The 18,963-nt window shown below is 42.7% G+C and overlaps 1 protein-coding gene across 1 annotated transcript in view; it reads left to right on the top strand.

Annotated features, from left to right (window-relative positions):
• The window catches only part of COL22A1 (collagen type XXII alpha 1 chain), a 232,096-nt gene that overhangs the window by 51,889 nt on the left and 161,244 nt on the right, over positions 1 to 18,963 (top strand). The window contains exon 4 of the mRNA XM_063174607.1: positions 13,925 to 13,999. Within this exon, the coding sequence (XP_063030677.1) occupies positions 13,925 to 13,999 (75 nt within the window). The remainder of the gene's footprint in view (positions 1 to 13,924; positions 14,000 to 18,963) is intronic.

Here is an 18,963-nt window from a genome sequence, read left to right as displayed (position 1 = left end):
GTGAGTGGCAGCTGGGCCCTGTGCTGAGGGGAGCTCTGCCTTTGTTGGAGGGGTGGGCACTTGCTCCCAGTCATTCAGAGCCTCAATTAAAGCAGGCAAACCGTGGTTATTAGTTGTGCTCACTGGGGCAGAGCACAATGAGGTCGGCTCAGTGTGCAGGGGAACCCCCTGGATGGCTCCAGCAGCCCAGGCCTCCCAAAGAGGGGCAAACAGGGAGGGGAGAAGGACAAAGCTTGGGGTGCTGGTGCCAGGCAGGGACACTGGGGCTGGAAGTGTCAAAGGCAGCCCTGCACCCTGGAGGGTTGAGGGCGATGCGTGGGAATGGCAGCGGTGCCAGCAGATCTTGGCAGCAGGGCTTTGTTCACCAGCGGGATTTGCTGAGCTGATGGATCCCATTTCCACTGCCCCACAGGAGAAGGTGGCAAGGGGCCAACTGGTCCACACTGGGGCTTGTGCAGCTTGTTTTAGAGTTATTAAAAGGTTCTTTTAAGAAATGGATTAACTTCCTCAGCTCTGTTTTTTCCATCTTCTGCTTTCCCCTTTCATGTGTGTTCTGCATAATTTTTATAATGAACATGCAGTCTCGCCACTTCAGGCTTTTGGACACTCTAGCTAATGGTAATTATACAGAATATTTATAATCTTATCAGAAAGTGCTAATGAAAAGCTTTAATCTGTTTAGCCATTTTATTACAGCAGACATCACTGCTCCTTCCTTCACACAGAAAGTCCCAGCCCAGCATCTGCCCTGACACAGTTCTGAGAGCACAAACTCTTTATTCCATGGTCCTCACCTAGAAACAATTTCTTCTTCGGGTCAGCATCTAAAATATCCACTCCCAAAGTCAGTACCTGTCACTATAGGACACGAAAGAGCAAGAGCTCACACTGCTGTTCTCCAGGTGAAGAAAAAAGGGAAGTTTATTTTCTGACTCTAACATTTATAGTTTTCCAAAAGTGACAGCGGATTGGAGGGTGACAGTGCAACCTCTCCAATGACACTGGTCAACTTAACAGTCTATCAACTTTATCCTCCTCCATAAAAGAATGCAAAACAATGAGTTATTTACAGAAAGTGTGTGAAAAAGTTCACTACAAGAATGTCAACATCAGAAGGCTTAGAAAATCTTAAAAAACCAGGGTGACAAGTACCTCAGCAAGCCAGGTCAGATAAACTTGCACAAGCCACATTCTCTTATAGGCTCAAGTTTCTTTTTAAGAGGGGATGAGCTGCAAAAGGGAGCCGGGAACTTCCTTAGGATCCCAGTTCCTATGATAACATTAGCTCCTCCGCCAGTTCTCCCTCTGCATGGGCAACATAGAACTGCAAGTCAAACCTTGTTGAATAGGCAACTTCCCCAAGAAGTAAAGCTGAAATGTCATTTTTCCATCTTCCTTGAGGGATAGAATCTGTGATCCAGGTGAAATAACAGCTCTGATTGCTCAGTAGTAGCACAGATATAACTCCTCTGTGGCATGCACCCACACCTTCTCCATTGCCTCTGGATCTTATGGGCACCTGGAAATGACCCTGCAGGGTTGATTTTCTCTATTTCTCCCTGATAAAAAACCAAATCTCGTTGCTCTGTCCTTTACTGGGTGTTTGTGAGCCCTTCTGTTCTCTCTTTGTGTGCAGAGACACATTGATGTCCCAGCCAAGCTCTCGCCCTGCTTTTATTTTGCTTTGTGCCCAACACAGTCCCTCATAAGTCTGGGAAATAACTGTTTAAAAGCTCCAATAATCACTTTTTGAGACATCAACTATACAGGTTATAATCTATCTTTTTGCCAATGCAGAAAGGGGGAGGATTACCTAAGAAAATAGGTTGGATATTAGGAAAACATTCTTCACTGAGAGACTCCTTAAAAGTTGAAACAGACTTCCCAGGGAAGTGGTAGAGTCACCATCCCTGGAAATTTAAAAAAAATGAGTGGACTCTGATATGGTTTAATGGACGTGGTGGTTAAAATGTTGGAGTCAATGACCTTGGGGTTCTTTAAGAATCTCAATGAATCTGTGATTCAGGTTTGCTATAGGACAGGGCTAAAAAACATTAAAGAAGTGGAGTCTGGCTGGTCCTCAGTGCCTGTGTGGCTCTTTGGTGCAATGAGAGCATCTTCACTTTAGCACTGAACAAAGGTGAAAGCCCCAAAGTGGCTGTGCTGGAGAGAATCCTTGTGGATCCCCACACCAAGTGGTGCAGACTGAGGATGCAGAACTGACTGTGAAATTCCACTTCCCATCTGTGCAGCCACACCTGATGCAGCAATTCCCAGCATATCCTGTGCAGAAACATCCCTTAGAGAGGAAAAAAACTCCAAGAGGGAAGAAATTAATTGGTCTTTGGAGTAAATTTGAAAAGCAGGTTTCAGAGATCCTTGAAAAAATTTAGGGATTTGTAAATTATAAAATTTTAAAAAACCCTAAGCCTGTTGGACATGCTTTAAAATGTTTAGTGACCCTGAAAAAAAACTTTGTGGGGATCAGTTTTACTACAAAAAACTCACTGAACTGCAGCTGAGGCATCTGATACAATACAGTAAATCTCCTCATCTCCTTTTCTGAGGCCACAAGAATTTTTCTGAAACCCTTTTCCTTCTCAGGCTGGAGAGGTGCATGCACAACGAGCACAAAGCTGAATGTTGTCCTTCAGGACTCATCAGAAGCTCTTGAGTTAATACACTGTACTTCTGCCTACAATTTCATTTATTTCAGATTGAAATGTCAGTTCCAAATCCCTCATTCCTAGCTGACATTATCCCCCTCCCACACCATATACCCCTAGGTGTATGGGCCAGCAGACTCTGTGTTTTGTAGAAAAAAAGAAACCTCTCAGAATTGATTTGGGATCTCTTAATTAAATGCCTGCCATAGAGAAAACACTAATAGATCAAGATCAAAACTTCTGAGCAAAACCAATTTAAATGAGTTTTTGATCATGGGAGAAGGATTGGGAAAAATCTTTGAAGCTATTGAAATGCTTTATTTTAAACTTGGGGTTTTTTTTTTTTTTGTTGTTTTTTTTTTTTTTTTTTTTTGAGTGGAGCACTTCTGGTTCAAAATATCAATTACTTAATATGTTTTTAAAAAATCAATGCAAACCATGTTGCCCTTTGGAGAGTGAGCTCCCTGGAGAGGGACAATGGGGACAGGTACCACTGGGCTGACTTTGCCGGTCCTCTGGAAATAAAGATTCTCTCACACTGGGATGTCCCTTTTGTGGCTGTGCAGCTGGAAGTTTTACAGCATTAACTCATCCTGCCATGCCCGTGGGGAGGCTTGGGCTGTGCTGCTGGCAGACTGGCACAACAACAGCACAATTTGATTGCAGGTATGTGAATAAGACGGCACAGGTGTATTGCACAGTGTGGCAGCCCTGTATTAATGCAGAGGGCTTGATAAATGTTTTTTTTTCCTGGCACAGATATTCTTTTGGTGGGGATTGAAGATCTCAATACTCAGAGGTGGCAGGGCTGTAGATGCTGATTGATACCCATGTGCTTTCTCCCTCTTGACTCCTTTCTTTTTTGTGCTTGGTTTGGTTCTTTGCCTTTTCCCTTCTTGCACAACTGTCTCGTCTAAAATACCTTCTTGGACTTCCTTAAAAATGAGTGGTTGGCATTTTTGAGCAGGGAAAACTCTGTCAGGGGAAAGAAAGGGGAAATCAGCCTTTGAACTATGTGCAGCTGGCTTGAGTAACAGACCAGGTTGTGCCTGCTTTTATTTATTGCTCACAAATCCTTATTTTCCAGGCTCCACTTGTCACATCCTTTGTTTAGCAGAGTGTGGAGGGGTCAGATGCCCTCAAAACCACTTCTGGTTAAGCTGCTTTTCTTTTGGCTGCTTTTAGGCTTCTGAGGAGAGATTGCTGAAGTGCCCATGGGAAGGAAGCACCCAGATCTTATACAAACCTTCTTAGAAAGTGTGGGCCTGGTGGAATGTTTGGAATTAGCAGGTGAATCAAGCTTTTTGGATAAAATTAACATAGGACTGAAGTTATCTTTCAAAATTTAAGTCAGAAGTGAACCCAGTGCTTTCAACCTGGCTATTTTTGAGTGTGTCTGAAAGCTGAAAAACCCAGATAGGCTCCTAGAGGTCTCTATATCTCTTAAGACCTTCACAGATATCAATGGTCTGTTTAAACTCTTTGGAGGTAAAGAAGTGAACACTGGGCTTGCTCCTGCCATCCTTCACTCATTTTGAGTAATTTATTTTTCCTGATGGACTCTGTAGCACCCTGGAAGGCAGAGAGGGAGCTCTGAGAGCCAGCAGCTTGTGATGGCATCTGATCTTGGACAAGTCCTTTTTCCCACATTATGAGTCATCCTCAGCCTGTTTCCATAGATGTCCCAAGGTTTTACCCCATGAAGATTATCAGATGGATGTCTTCCTCTTCAAGGATCTCTTCTGAAGAGCTGTACCACCTCAGAAGTGTCCCACTGCTTTCTCTGGCTGCTCTTGGCATGCCTGCCACCACCTTCTGCCTCTGTGTGGCCAGTTCCATGCCCTGCCCGGGAAAGGCCAAATTTAGCAGGATGTGGACAGCAACCAGACAGAATTCTGAGTTTGCTGAGGTGCATCCATTAAACAGCATCCTTCAGCCAGGGTGATTTTAACCCTGGTTTCTTCTAAGAGGAAACTAAAGTCACTTACTTTTCTTGAACCCTCTCCATTCTACAAAGGCGATGCTACAATTCTTTACAAAACAAAGCCAAACTCTTAGCCAGAGTCATGTCTTGTATTTATACAGAAATTTCTTTCCTTTCCTCTCATGATATATTTATACTGCTGCTGGTCAGAGTCCCAAAGCCACAGTTAGAGTAGCCCCCAGAAATACCCACATGGAAGAAGATACTGCTCAATTTGCAGTTGTATAATTACACCAGAAGAGTAATGGCAGTCAGAGCCCTCTTAAACTCATCCTTGAGCTATATTTCTCTCTTGGAAGTTATTTGAGAACAGCTAGTGTATATTTATTGATCAGCTGAAAAGCCATGAGCTTTGAAACAAGTTGCTTCTAATTAATTCACTTTTGGAACTCCTGTGAGGGAACATAATGCCTTACCTGGATTTCTCGTTATTATTCTGGACAAGTAATTGCTTTTACAGAAATTTAACAAATAACATTTGTGGTCTGCCCAGGATTTGCTGTTTCTTTTTTTAATCAATTATAAACTGTGACTTGGCATCTCAGCTTTCTGGCAGTGCTCAGATGAGGAGAGTCCATGCTCTTGTCTCTGTGTTGTGGCACATGGGAGGATAATGGACAGACTGTCTTGTCCCTCCAGCCGGCAGTGGGAACTGATGGCTTCAGCAGATCTGTAGCTGCACTGCTCCATTGGGCTCATCTGGGGAATGTGCCTTTGGTGAATGCCCAGTGCAAGTGAGATTGATGGTGTTTTATAGCAGAAATTCTGTATTGCTCCTATTCAGTGAGAACCAACCTACCGGAGCTTCACACCGAGTTTATTTTTAATCATCCCAGTCGTTTCAATTACAGCACTAACACAGAATTGCTATTTAAAAACCAAATAACGCCCCCCCCCCATACGCTGATGGCATTTTACAACGTTTGAGTCCATCCTAAAATCAGTCATTGCTCAGTAAGAGATTTTGCATTTTTTGCTACTGCTGCTACCAGCTCCCTTGTTGTGAAATTTGCTGCTGGCAGAGTTTTGCTTCCATATTACTTAGCACAGGAGAAAAAAATAAGAGAGATCTGCTTGAGTTTGTGAAATGCTTCTCCTGTTTCTACAACCAGCATTTGCATGTGTGGTACTGATCTTTATAAGTTTTTAAAAGACTTTAAAGCACAGATGTTTTTCCTTGGGTCTTCTTACACACCATAGAAATCTTATTGTTCATTAGACAGGTGGATATTGGAATTGATCCATGTCCAATGGTGTACAATCCAAGAAAATAAAAACTTTTATTTTCTAAACCTTAATGAGTGAGAAGGGGAGAGAGAATGATGGAATTTTTTATGCTTGACTGTGAGATGCTGGGCAGGTGAGACAATCTACCTGGAGTGCTGTCTGTTCCATCCACAGGCTGCTCATTCCCACCTGCACCCCTAGAGAGGCCCTTTGTGCTGATCCCTTCTTTCTGCACTCTTGGGATCCTCACTTTGGCAGGTGGGGTGGCTTTGTGTCCCCACAGCCAGGTGAGCTGTACCTCTGATCTATGCTCTTCATCTGGGACACAAGGCCAAGCAGGAAACCCTTTCAGCCTTGCAGCACCCTGTTCTTTCCAGCCTCTGAGGCAGCAAACACCTGAAATTGTGCCAAAGAGCCCAGGAGCTGCATCAGGAGTGACATATTCCATCTGTGCCAACAGAGCAGCCCCTAGGGCAGGGCTTGCTGCTGTAGCTGCTGGCTCCTGGAGGGTGTGCTCCACTTCAGCTCCACCAATATTTAACTGTCATCCTGTTAAATATTTGATGGGTCATTAGCATGAAGACATGCTCATGGCAATTCAGCTCCTAAGGCAATGGTTGGCCACTCGGGAGAAGCCCTGTGGCTCACTCCAATCAAGGACACTTAGCATGGTGAAGCTTCACCTCTTTCCCAAAAGGAGAGAAGGAGGTGGACTCCTGTCCCAGAGCTGCAATCAGCTCCTGGCCTGGATGGAGAGCAGCTGCTAATTGCTTTCCCCCAAACCTTGTGCTGTTTGCTGACGAGCTCCTTGGCACACAGTCTCTGTGTTTGTTTAGGGGCAGACACAAGCAAATTAGCTTGGAAGTGCCAAGGCCTGATGCTATTTTCATAGCTCCCAGAGTGCCACTTATTCCCTGTGGGAGCATGTGCAAATTAATTCTGTATGCTGCTCACTTAAATGGTGCTAATTGCATCAGTCCTCTTGACAATATACTTCTGCTGCCAGTCATACCAGGAGTTTCTAGCATTTGTGTGGGTGCATTAGAGAGGGAGAGGTTCTCAGAGCATCCTGAGGTGCAGGTATCCTTTGGAAAGATGAGTCCTCACCAAGATTCAGGAACTTCTCTAGAAAATTCCAAAGAGCATCTGAAGCTGACTTTATGATTGGTTATGGGGTCAGCCTAGAGATGGAGCTGATGGGCTGTAAAGGATTCCCTGTGTTGGTGCAGATGTGTAATTGTCACTTTTGTGTGCTGTTGGGGTGGGAGCACCTCTAGGAGCATTGTCTCTTTTGGAATCAAGATCCAGAGCACAGGAGAGAGAGAGAAAGGAAAAATAAAAAAGCCAATTGATAGTAACACAAGGAGAAGAGAGAGATGCTTGGATTCAGGCTGAGAAGATGGTATAAATGCACAGTGCAGCTTGCCACATTGTGGGGAAAACAGTATTTTTCACATCTTTCCAATGTGAAACTCCAGTGTCAGGCGGAACAGGAAGAAAACTGCAGGAGAGGAATTTAACCTTTTTTTTTTTTTAAATTTACTTTTTCACCTTCAAAAGGGCTTCAAGTGCTTTGCAAATGCCAGAACTCCCTGCATTGCTGTCCCTGTTTAAACAGGATATAGTATTGCTTTGCTGTGCACACAGCCCCCTTCCCACTTTCCCATTTGCACTGAATGCATTTCAGGATCGGTGGCCTGTGACCATAAAATCAATTTAGCAGTTTTGCTTTTGATCTGTATTAGAGAACTCTTAACAAAGGATAAATTTTATGGGCTGTATCTGAACTAGTGACTAAATGTGGCCAGAAGCATTCCTGGGCAGTGGAATTCCTCTGCCCTGGGGTTTGGCATGTTTCCCCCCAGGCAAGCTGACAATGCACTGGAACATGTCTGGGCTCCAGATGGGCATTTCCAACATGCCAGGGAGTATTCCTGGTCAGAAGCCCTCTTGTTTTGGAGGCTAAGACCATTTGCTAGCAGAGATATGGGCTTGAACATGCCTTGGCCTCAGTGCCCAGGAATGCACCCAACCATGCTTGTTTTAATTGGATGGATGTAACTCTGGTGCCTTTGATACATGTCTAATTTGGGAACTGTGTGTGTTCCTAGATTTCCCCTAGAAACAATGGGAAGAAAGTGGCTTTTTCAGGGCTACATCAGGGCACCTAAATTGGGTTTCTGCTCTGAATTGCTCTTTGAAGGAGCTCTGCTTCTCCATTGTATAGAAAGAGCCTTTCAAAGAAGAGTGTCCTCTTGCCTGGGACCTTAAATGAGTGTTGCATGGGAGCTGTCTGGGGTATAGAACCCTGCAGTGATTTTGCTTCCTCTCTGTGTGGAACACACCATCTTCTGAGCAGTGCCAGCACTGAATGGATGTCACACAGAAATTCACTTTTTCTGGCTCCTGTGCTGGAAAAGGGGAGGGAGCCCTGTGGACGCAGATCCCCAGGGTCCCACTGGAGTCACTTGGGACTTTCTCAGCAGACAGGGGAGCCCAGGGAGCAGTTTGGCTGGGCACTGGTGCATTTTCAGAACAATATTTTAGTGGAAAAATGTGACAGCTTTATGAGGAGTAGGGTGGGCTGTGGCTGTGTTTTCTCCACCTGAAAGCTGTGCTGTGGTGACGGTTTGCTATTCCCTTTTCATTTCACCATCAGCATTTATGAGCTCTACAAGGGAGATGGAGAAGGTTTTTTTGGCAAGGGTTTGTAGAGACAGAAAAAGGGTAATGGTTTTAAATTGGAAGAGGACAGGTTTATATTAGATATCATGAAGAAATTCTTCACTGTGAGGGTGGTGAGGTACTGGAACATGTTGGCTATAGAAGCTGTGGGTGCTGGATCCCTGGAAATGTTCAAGGCCAGGTTGGATGGGGCCCTGTGAAACTCGGTCTAGTGAAAGGTGTCCTTGCCCATGACAGAGTGGTTGGAAACAGAGGATTTAATGTCCCTTCCAACCCAAAGCACTCCAGGATGCTCTAATTCTATCACTGTAGTGACAGAGAGACTTTGTGTGAGAGCAAATATGGAAACCTCATCCAGCATCACTGTAGGCATTATTTGAAGGAAAAAAGACACAAACAACAGCCTCAAACAAGTGATTTTCTTGCCATTGATGGGCTTCAGACTCCATGGTGTGAAGATTCAGTGTGATTTCAGAAAGGAAAGGAGAGTTGCACAAGGCATTAAACTGCAAGGTGTAATCATATAATTGCTGTGATGCTCTGTTGTACCTACACCTTGCTGCAAATTATAATGTTAGTACAGACACTGTTGCAGTATCATTGCACTGTCAGGGCTGCCTGCCTCTGTAGCTGAAAAAAATGCCACATTTTTCCTTATAAATTTGTTTCCATGGTGGGTGGCACTTTATGGATTGTGTTATTTTCAGGGAAAGATATCTGACAACAAACATTTGCCAAAAATATTCAGTAATATGGGCAGAGACTGGAGGCATTCTTTCATTTTTAAAAGACTGAGGGGAAAAAACCCTTAAATTTGGAAGCTATAAAATGGTCTATGTGTGATGTTCTGTAAAAGAAAAGAAAAGAACAAATAGAGGTAGTACTATATATAGGAGTCATCAACTGACTGCAGGGAATTAAATGTGCTGGAGGAGCTGCTGCACAGAGAACTGCCTGAGTAATTAAAGAACAGAGCTAATGGGCTCTGGGAAAGCTCCTCTGAGAAACTACTTTCATGAAATATTCTTGACTTTAGGAAAAAAATTTTATCACCAGGCCCCTTCCCCTTCAAGATCAATCTTCAATGGGAAAATTATTTCAATGCAGAAAAAATTTGCAATACTATCCACATAAGAATATGAAACTCACCCACTCCTTAACCTAAATTCCTCTTTCTTACCAGGCTGCCTATAAAGTTTTTCTGCCTGTAAAGTTTTGGGAGACAACTTTTAGGGAAGCCTGCATTTGCCCTGCATTTGCCTTATTCATGGGCAGGATTACAAGGGGCTAAACTTAAATGTCAGGGGATGAGACAATTCAAATATTTGGATTGGGAGTATCACACCTTTTGAGAGAAACCAGAGAATTTCTCTTGTGGGAATGGAATAATGATGGAGACTCAGTGTCTGAGTCTCTGCCAATGCTGGGTGCTGCTGAGATTCTGGAATCCTGAAATTGTCAGTCTGGAAAGAACAAAAGAAAAGAAACATGATAATAAATAATGTTTGCTTTAACCTTCTTGTGTTTCCATTCTCACCTCTCTACTTTATTCTTGTGGAACTTGACAGCTACACATGTTCAGCATTCATTATACACCAGTCCCCAGAGGAGCCCTTGGCAGCTGAGGGCTTGCTTATCCTTGAAAGAATTAAAATGAAATGTAAGAAACTGTTTCAGCAGAGTCCTATGGACACAAGGATGGAAAGCTGGCAATGGGGATTGTGTTTGTCCCTTCCCTTCCCTTCCCTTCCCTTCCCTTCCCTTCCCTTCCCTTCCCTTCCCTTCCCTTCCCTTCCCTTCCCTTCCCTTCCCTTCCCTTCCCTTCCCTTCCCTTCCCTTCCCTTCCCTTCCCTTCCCTTCCCTTCCCTTCCCTTCCCTTCCCTTCCCTTCCCTTCCCTTCCCTTCCCTTCCCTTCCCTTCTTTCTCATTCTCTTTTATTTTCCCTTTTGTTTTCTATCCAATTTCCTTGAATTTCTTTTGAAATGGCTTGGAGGCAAAGAAACTCAAACAATCAGATAACTTTTCCAAAGCTGCAGCCCGATTGTTTCATTTTAATTGCAGTAGGTTATTTAATGTTATTTTAGTGGTAGTGAGTATTCCTGAGCCAAGACATTCTTCTGACACATCTCTTTGCAGAACATGTATTTGTAGGGCATATTGTGTCTTGCTTTTAAAATATTTGAGAGCTTTGGGATTTTTTTTTCATAGGGAAGGTTCTAAAAAAATGATGTTTGAAAGCTTAAGTCCCTCCTCGTCAAACATATCTCAGTGTGATTTGTTTATAGAAAAGGGGGGATCTGCAGTGAAATTATTCTCAGAAATGCCTCCTTCAACAAGAAGCCCTTACAAACCAAGGACACAGAGGGTTCCTGGGCTGTCAGTGCCCTTGGGCAGCTCCTGCCCAGCCTCTCACCCACCTGCACCCCCAGGTCCCTCTGGGCAGGGCTGCTCTCAGCCCCTTCCCTCCCCAGCCTGGATGGATACCAGGGGTTACCCCAGCCCAAGTGCAGCACTGTGGCATTCACATTCTCTGGTAAAACCCCTTCACCCAGGATTTTTCTCTTGGGAAGCTGAGAAGCCTCAGAGAAAAAGGAAAACAATTCTTATCTCATTTGCTTCTCCTCTGTTGTGCTCATGTGGAGAATGTGTTTGGAGAGTGTTTACCCACAGGTGATTGCTTCATTGGATTCTGGTGTGAGTTGTTTTGACTCTTTGGCCAATCAGGGCCAAGATGTGTTGGGACTCTGGAGAGAGTCAGGAATTTTCATTATTACCTTTTTAGCATTGAGTAAGTATCCTTTCTGTATTCTTTAGTATAGTTTAGTTTAGCATTCTTTAATATAATATAGTATCATAAGGTAATAAATTAGCCTTCTGAGAACCTGGAGTCAGATTCAGATTCATCATTCCTGCCTGCCACAAGGGTCCCTGCAAATTTCCATGAGCCACTTTTGTCCAGGTCCCTCTGGATGGTTCCATCCTTCAGGTGTGTCAACAGCACCACTCAGCTTGGTGTCATCTGCAAATTTACCCACACAGAGCTTCCTAGTCCCTCCAATTACGGGCCTTTGAAATGTTCATAATGTAAGGCTATTAGAAGTTGAAAAATGATCCATATGTTTTCGCATAGAGCAATTTTCCTGATCTCACTCCCAAAAAAGTAATGTTTGATATTGAAGCCAGTGAATAAAGTATTACAGGGAAGGAATTATTATGTATCCCTATTCAAGAATTATAATTTTATGAGAAAGAGGTCATTACTAACAAAACTAATTTTCTTCTGCAGAGTTACAGTTTGGTTGATATGGTAACTACCTTGATAAAATGCATTTGTTCTTTAATAAAGAACATTTTTTCTTAGGCATGGTTACTATGTATTGAATTGAATTTGCATTAAAAAGTAGCACTCTACAATGGATTAAAAGCTGACTGATCTCATGTAGCAGGTGTCACTGGAAAGTCATCATTCCTGGTGAAACTGTAAAAGAATATTTAGCAATTCTGGTGCTATTAAAAATTTCCATGAACCCCATGGATATAAATGCAAAATCTTTGCTGATAAAAATTTTGGATAAAGCAAATGATTGACAGAGTATTATATAAGGTTGCAGACAAGAAAGAAGTTTTAAACAATAGATATTTAAAGGCAACTGCAAGCAGAGGACGTAACAGGCAGGAGAGGCTGAAAGCTCAGGTCATTCAGCTGTACTTTCTCTTCTGTAAATCTATGAAGATTCACAAATTAGCAGAGCCTTGGCTGCAGTGCAGATTTTTTTACTGTCTCTGTCATTTTCAGTGGGTGTTCATTACTGCAAATCCTCTGAGCATCACAAGTATTTGCTCAGAATTTTGCCTGGCAGGAGCAGAAAAAATGGGCATAAATGCTCTTTGACACTAAAATGTTCACCTGTGTCTGGAGTTTCACAGAAAGGCTCCAGCAGAAGGAGGGATGGTTTGTTTTGCCTTCCCAACAATGGAGACCTGGTGGCTCCTTGGGACTGATGCATATGCTGTCAGTCCTGCACTCTGCTCCTCTGGACATACAGAGCTGTGCTGATAACTGGGATAGGGAAGTACCAACTTAGTCTGAGTCTCTGTGAATTATTTTGTGGCTGGAAAGTCACTGGAAAGTGAGCATTGCAATAAACCTCTTTCCCTTGCCAGCTATTTATGCTCATTCTTTAGATGCAGGCAGGAGGGGAGGAGTCAAAGGGAGCACAGAATATTTGTAAAATACAGGCAAAAGTGGAGCTACAGTTCTTTAAGAGGTAATAAAAGATTGTCCCTATCACTATCTGCCCATGTGAAAGGTCCCTTCCACACTTTTTGAAAGCCCCTTTTAATTAGTGGAAGGTTCTTTATGGTCTTCCTGGAACTTTCTCTTCTCCAGGCTGAACAACCCAAGCTCTCTCAGACTGTTTTCACAGGAGAGGAGCTCCAGGCCTCACATCATCTCTGTGGCCCTCTAAGTCTAGTGTTATACATATAACGACATATATTTTTATTGTTATTGTTGTTACTATTGTTATTGTTGTTTTGTATTGTTATAATTATAATATTGAACAGACCTGATATCTCCACCAGTTCTTCTCATTAAAATGTTCCCTTGAGCTACCTGCCCCCATTGTTTACAAGTGTGCAATAACCTATTGATCTGGTAAAACAAAGCATAAATAAAAGTTATTTCAAAGATTTGGCAGGAAAGGGGTGGATACGTAGACAGTTCTCTGTGGAGAAGAATTTATCTGCAATTGTGTTGACACTAATTGGGAGCATGAGAAATGGCTGACAAAGGCTGGGTATTTTCATGACTTTTTAAAACCTGTGTGTAGGGGTGAATACTCTGCAAAGTTTTAGTCATTTAACTCCAATTTCTGCTTGAAAAAAATCAGGGAGGTTTTCCAGAGTAGGAGCTGTCCTTTATGAAAAGTTTGGGCAGCACCTCAATGTCAGCTGCCCTTTCAGAACTTCCAGCCAAGCTGGGAATGGAAGCACATTCTGTATTTTCTTGAGGTTTTTTTGTGACTTTCATGCACATTTACAGAGAGAAAGAAACAAACACAGTGTTGTCCCAACTGATGGAAAGGCTCAGTTCATCTGTTCTGTCTTCCAGTCTGGTCAGGCAGAAAAAAGTGGCTCAGAACCAGACATAGTATACTGGGTTTCTTGTCCATCATGAAATTAAGCTACAGGGGAGAGGGAGGGTATTTAGGATGTGCAGATGGGATGGGATTATTGCTGAGGTGCCAAGTGCAAGTTCTGAACAAAACCCAGCAGATCAGATCAGCCTTTGTTTGTTCTGCAGCTTCCACAGTGATGCGTTTCCTTGGGATAATTTTGTCCTGGTTCTTTTGCTTTTCAGATGTCCTATGCCCAAATGTCCACGTGGAAGGAGACCGGTTCAAACACACCAATGGGGGCACTGATGAGATCCCAGGTAAACAGAAACACATTCTGCTGTCCCTCTGGGAACTGAAATAACATTTCTTGTATGATGCTCTGATTCATTGCACCTTTCCTGGAAGGAATTTTCTTATTCCAACACATGTGCAGTGGTGAAAAAGTGTATTAGAAACTGTGAGGCTCCAAATGAGTTATCTGTTGACAACCAACACCAAATAAATCACAAACTTCCTTTTGATATGGCATCAAATTAAAAAGCCAGTGGAGCTTAGTGGAGTGCAATAAGTCTTGGAGATCACTTTTTTCTCACCACTGCACATTTAGTGAGTTTTAATGTCCATTTATTTGATCTGTGATTGTTGGCGAAATCCAAGCACAGTGGTAATTACCAGTGGAGAAAGGTTTATGTGTGCATTTACTTAAATAAAAGATTTTCTGAAGCACTGGTGAGAGATCAAGGGGAAATACAGTCTGGTGATAGCTCTGCTTTTCTGTGAGCTCTGATATATCTTTTCAGCCAGCTGAAGGACTTAATGTTAGATATTTGTATGGGCTGTGCCTCTTTTCCAGCCTCCCAAGACTGCTTGAGCTGCTGGCAGAGAAAAGATGCCCATCAAGGCTGCATTGGGAATAATTGTGACTGACCCAAGGACATAAGCCACTGCAGTGTGAGGCTGAAGGTTCTTCTGCAGCTTGATTATGAGTAGAAATTCTCAGTGTTTGACAGCTTTGCTACTCATTCAGAATTTTTGCATTGGGGGATTTTCACTGCCTGCACAAAATACCAGCTCCAGCTGTGCTGTCTGTGGGCAGCTTATTTTGGCTGTGTTCTGATTACATCTGAGCCTGTGAAAATGTTGGGTGATAACATCTTTTGTGACCATTAGACACAAGCAGATTATCACCAAACACCTATTTTGACTGATGTCTGTTGCTGGGTCTTGCATTAACCTGTCCTGAAAGTCCTTTTGTCTCTGGGCTGGCACACTTTGGAGCAACTCAGTCTGAATGAACCTATCTGCAGTGGAAACTGCTGCTCAGAATGAGTGGGAGGATTGTGTCCCTTCTCAGATGATCACCTTCTATGAGATTCTTTCCAGAAGAATGGAGCTACAAGTGGATTCCTATTTCCAGTTCATGTTTATCTGAATTTTGATTCAAGTGCTAACTAGTAGACTCTATGATTTTATTTGACTTGTAAGAAATATCTTTTGTTGAGCAATGTATAGGACAGGAATCCCAATTCAGATCTGGCACCAAAGTTTTGGGTAGAGTGAGGTGTGCATGCCTATATGCAGTAATATTTACAAATATGTGTATATATATATATATATATATACATATATACATATAAATATATATATATATTTATATTTATAGACTCTTAGGCTCTTCTGTAATATTTTTGAGGTATTTTTCCTATTATCTTCAAGTCCTTCTTCCCTCCTAGGAAAGAAGTCAATATTCAGAATGTTGAGATCTTCTTTTGTGTTCAGAACATAAAAAATGACTTTGCTGTCTTAGATCTGTATGTTAGTTCAGGTTGGAAGGGTCCTATGGAAATCATCTAGTCCAAAATCCCACTCAAAATGGGGTCTCCTTCAAAATTTGGCCCATTTTAAAATTATATAAGATGTCTCAGGACCTTGTATAATTGAGTTTTCAGTTTCTCTAAAGATGGACACTTCATAGATCCTCTGGGCACTCTTCCAATCTGGTCAGTATCACAGTGATTTTTTTTCCCGACTAGGTTAGGGAATTCCATAAGGAGAAATTAATTTTTTGCACATCTGGTCAGGCTGATCAGTTATTTCACCTAAGGGATATCTGTTCACTGTAAATGTTTGCTGTTGCATTCAGTGTCTTAACAACAGATTAGTTACAGCATTTAATTAAAAGTGACAGCTTCAGTCCCTCATCACCAATACAGAGGACTGTAGAAGGCCCCTGACTGCTCCAATATGGTGGGAAAATTATTTATTTCTCATCTTGTTACTGATGATCAGGAAAATGTGTGCCCCTTTCTTGGAAAAAATGGAACGGATAGTCTGGGTCTGCTAAGGATTGTTTGCTGCTGGAGATGGATCATATAAATCAAAGTGCTGTTCCACTCCTTATGTGCTCCTTACTTACTCCATAGCATTTTCTGAAGGCTCTGGGCTCCTGGGTCTGATTCCAACAGAAAAACATTATCTTCCTCCAGCTAAACTGGAAAATTTCAGTTGGCCCACTGTGCTGTGCTTCCCATTCCAAAAGGATGTGTTGTGCTGAAAGGTTTTTGTGTTCCACCCCAAAAGGGATTGCCCTTCAGCTGTGAGGCACAGCCTGTGTCCTGCTCCCTCACACTTGGAGGGAGGCTCAGCTCTGGGATGTGTCTGTGGGTGACAGCACTCAGGGGAGGCTTTTCCTCTGCTGTTGGAATTCAGGACATCCATCTGGCTGTCCTGGATTGCCAGGAGCCCTGCCAGGGTGCTCAGAGACCCAAGACACCTGTGACTTTGATTATGACCCATGGAGCAAATTACCAACCTTATATGAGGATCTGCAAGCCCCGAAAGTCTAAGAAGAACAATAATTGGTTTGTCACAGGGTGGAAAAATAGATTTTTTGGGGGTTTTAGAATGGGGGTTCAGGAGGCAAGATGGAGGAATCTGGGCATGTCCAGCCTTTCTCCTTCTTCTTCTTGGCCTCCATCTGCTGTTGTGATGTTGGCACTTTTAGATTGGTTTAGAGTAGAAGCTCACTCTCTAACATAGGTGATAAGTATTGGGAAGTTATGGTAAATAATGTACAAGTAGTTTTTAGTATAAAAAGATAACACTGCCCCGGGGGGGGCCAGAGTGCCTCTGTCTGACCTGCTGAAATGACCTTTGCAGGCCAGAGAAAGAATTTTACAGATAAGAAACAATAAACAACCTTGAGACTGAGAACTGAAGAGTTCTGACATCTTCTTCAACAGCCAGGCTGGGAAAAGAGACTTCCTAATGTTTCTTGGGGTCACTCTGACCAGCAGAAATCCTGAGACTTTGCCACCCAGCTCCTCATGTGCACAAGGATTTCAGGTTAACACCTGTGCCTTGAGCTCCTCTAGGAACCAGAACTGCTCCTTGCCCAACAGGCTCCTAACACTGAATTTCAGAGCTGTACCTTGCACAAATTTGTTTATAGATGGACACAAAGTGTAGTATCATGGAGTAAAAGTTGCAGTAAATCTCATTTTGGGGGCAGGGAAAACAGATTTAAAATCTTCTTAGATTTAACACTTTTCCTCTCTCAGAGAGGGACAAGACTTCAGAACTGAGTGCAAAATTATTTCTGAGGATTTTTAATTTTTTTCCCTATATTTTTATTGGGTGAAATGTAACAGCAGAAGGCACAGACAATTGTTTCACACAAGGCATCACAAATTCCAGCCCGTTTTTGCCTACCTACCTGCATACAAGTTATATCATGACCTGCTACATTTAGTTCTGTGTTTGCATTTAAGTGGATGGATTGAGTCACTCTGTATCAGCAGAAGTAAAAATAGAAGCTAAAACATAAAATGAGCTATAAAGAGGAACTCTGTGAGATAAAGGGAAACAATGGTGTGGCTGAGGTGGAAGATTCATGGGATTTTGTTAAGTCACAGGCTGAGAATAGGAGTGAGGTAGTGAAAGTGGCTCCATGCAAAATCAAATAACTGCATCAAAAAACCCCATTGTGATCTGGAGGAGAGCCAAAGCTCTAGATTAGTATTTTCCTCTAAAAGACAGATTATTTCTTTTCTTTAGACAAACTGGACTAAGTAAATCTCATCTATCTGCTTTTGTTGAGTACTGCATTGAAAGTCACTGCTGAAGTGGAAAAGGGCAGAGATAAATAAATGTAAAATGAGACAGAAACTGCCTGGCAGGGAGACAATCATGGAGTTTCTAGGAAAGGGAATAATGAGTTAGAGTGTGTGCAGTGATGAAGTCCTTCAGGGTCCAGTTTTAGGTCTAATCTCCCCTGTGAGTTTCCACTCTATGGATTGGGATCAATGGTTCCAAAACCCAGGGATTTTTTTCCAACTAACTTGGTCAGTTTAAAAGGCCTGTTTTGGTAGGTATGGATCAATATCAGGACTATAAACTATAAACTCCTCCTGTGTGAACTGATGGGTCTTAGCAGCAGTTTGTACATCACAGTCCTGCAGAACTAGGGAAAATGCAGATGTTGTTACTGGAGAAGGTAGAAAAGGGAAGAATTTCTGAGACTAGACAGGGCTTTTGGTTACTGCTCATCTAGAAAAGTTTGCTCAGACTTCCTGAGTTCAGGAAAGATGGATTCAGCCTTGAGGAGCTCTTAGTGTGTTCAGGAGCCAGGGAGAGGTAATTAAAATCCTGGGTTTGGTTAATCTTGCAGTGTGCAGGTGGAAAGGGGAGATAATATTGCTTTCTGTTCATAAATCAGGAGAACAGCAGGAGGGAGGTAGGGGGGCCACTGAGGCTGAAGGACAAAGGCAGCAATAGGTAATGACTGTCAGCTGTTTAAGACATACATCCAAGACATCAGAAGAAGGTTGAAGCTGTCAGAGATATGAAGCACTGGGACAAGAGGTGAAGTAGCACTGATGGAGACAAGCAATCAGTGATGGATGGTCCTGAGGCCTCTCAGAGCAGAGGTTTGTACTCTCTGACCCTCTGGTCTCAAAGCATTTAAATAAGAAATCTCCAGCTGTAGCACACAGGAAGGGCTGCCACAGTGAAATGGGGCTGCAGGAGCAAGAATATTTAGGCAGCTTTACTACTGAGAGAATTTTGTCAGTGAAGTGAAGCAGCATCTGTTTAACAGTACATAACATGTGAATTCAGAATATAACACTGAATACGTTGCTGAATGTATTAGAAATCAACAGGGAATTTTGAAAGAAAGGAAAGAATTTGCTTAGAATATCACTTTATCATCCAGGAAGTCTGATATTTTAAACTAATGCTTAATAATGGTTTAAACAAAATCCTTAGAGCATTCTTGTGG

Source organism: Melospiza melodia, chromosome 1 (assembly GCF_035770615.1).
Source record: "Melospiza melodia melodia isolate bMelMel2 chromosome 1, bMelMel2.pri, whole genome shotgun sequence".
In the NCBI taxonomy this organism is placed as follows: Eukaryota; Metazoa; Chordata; class Aves; order Passeriformes; family Passerellidae; genus Melospiza; species Melospiza melodia.
Note: the sequence above shows the minus strand (reverse complement) of the source record. Positions and strands in the feature narration are given on the sequence as shown.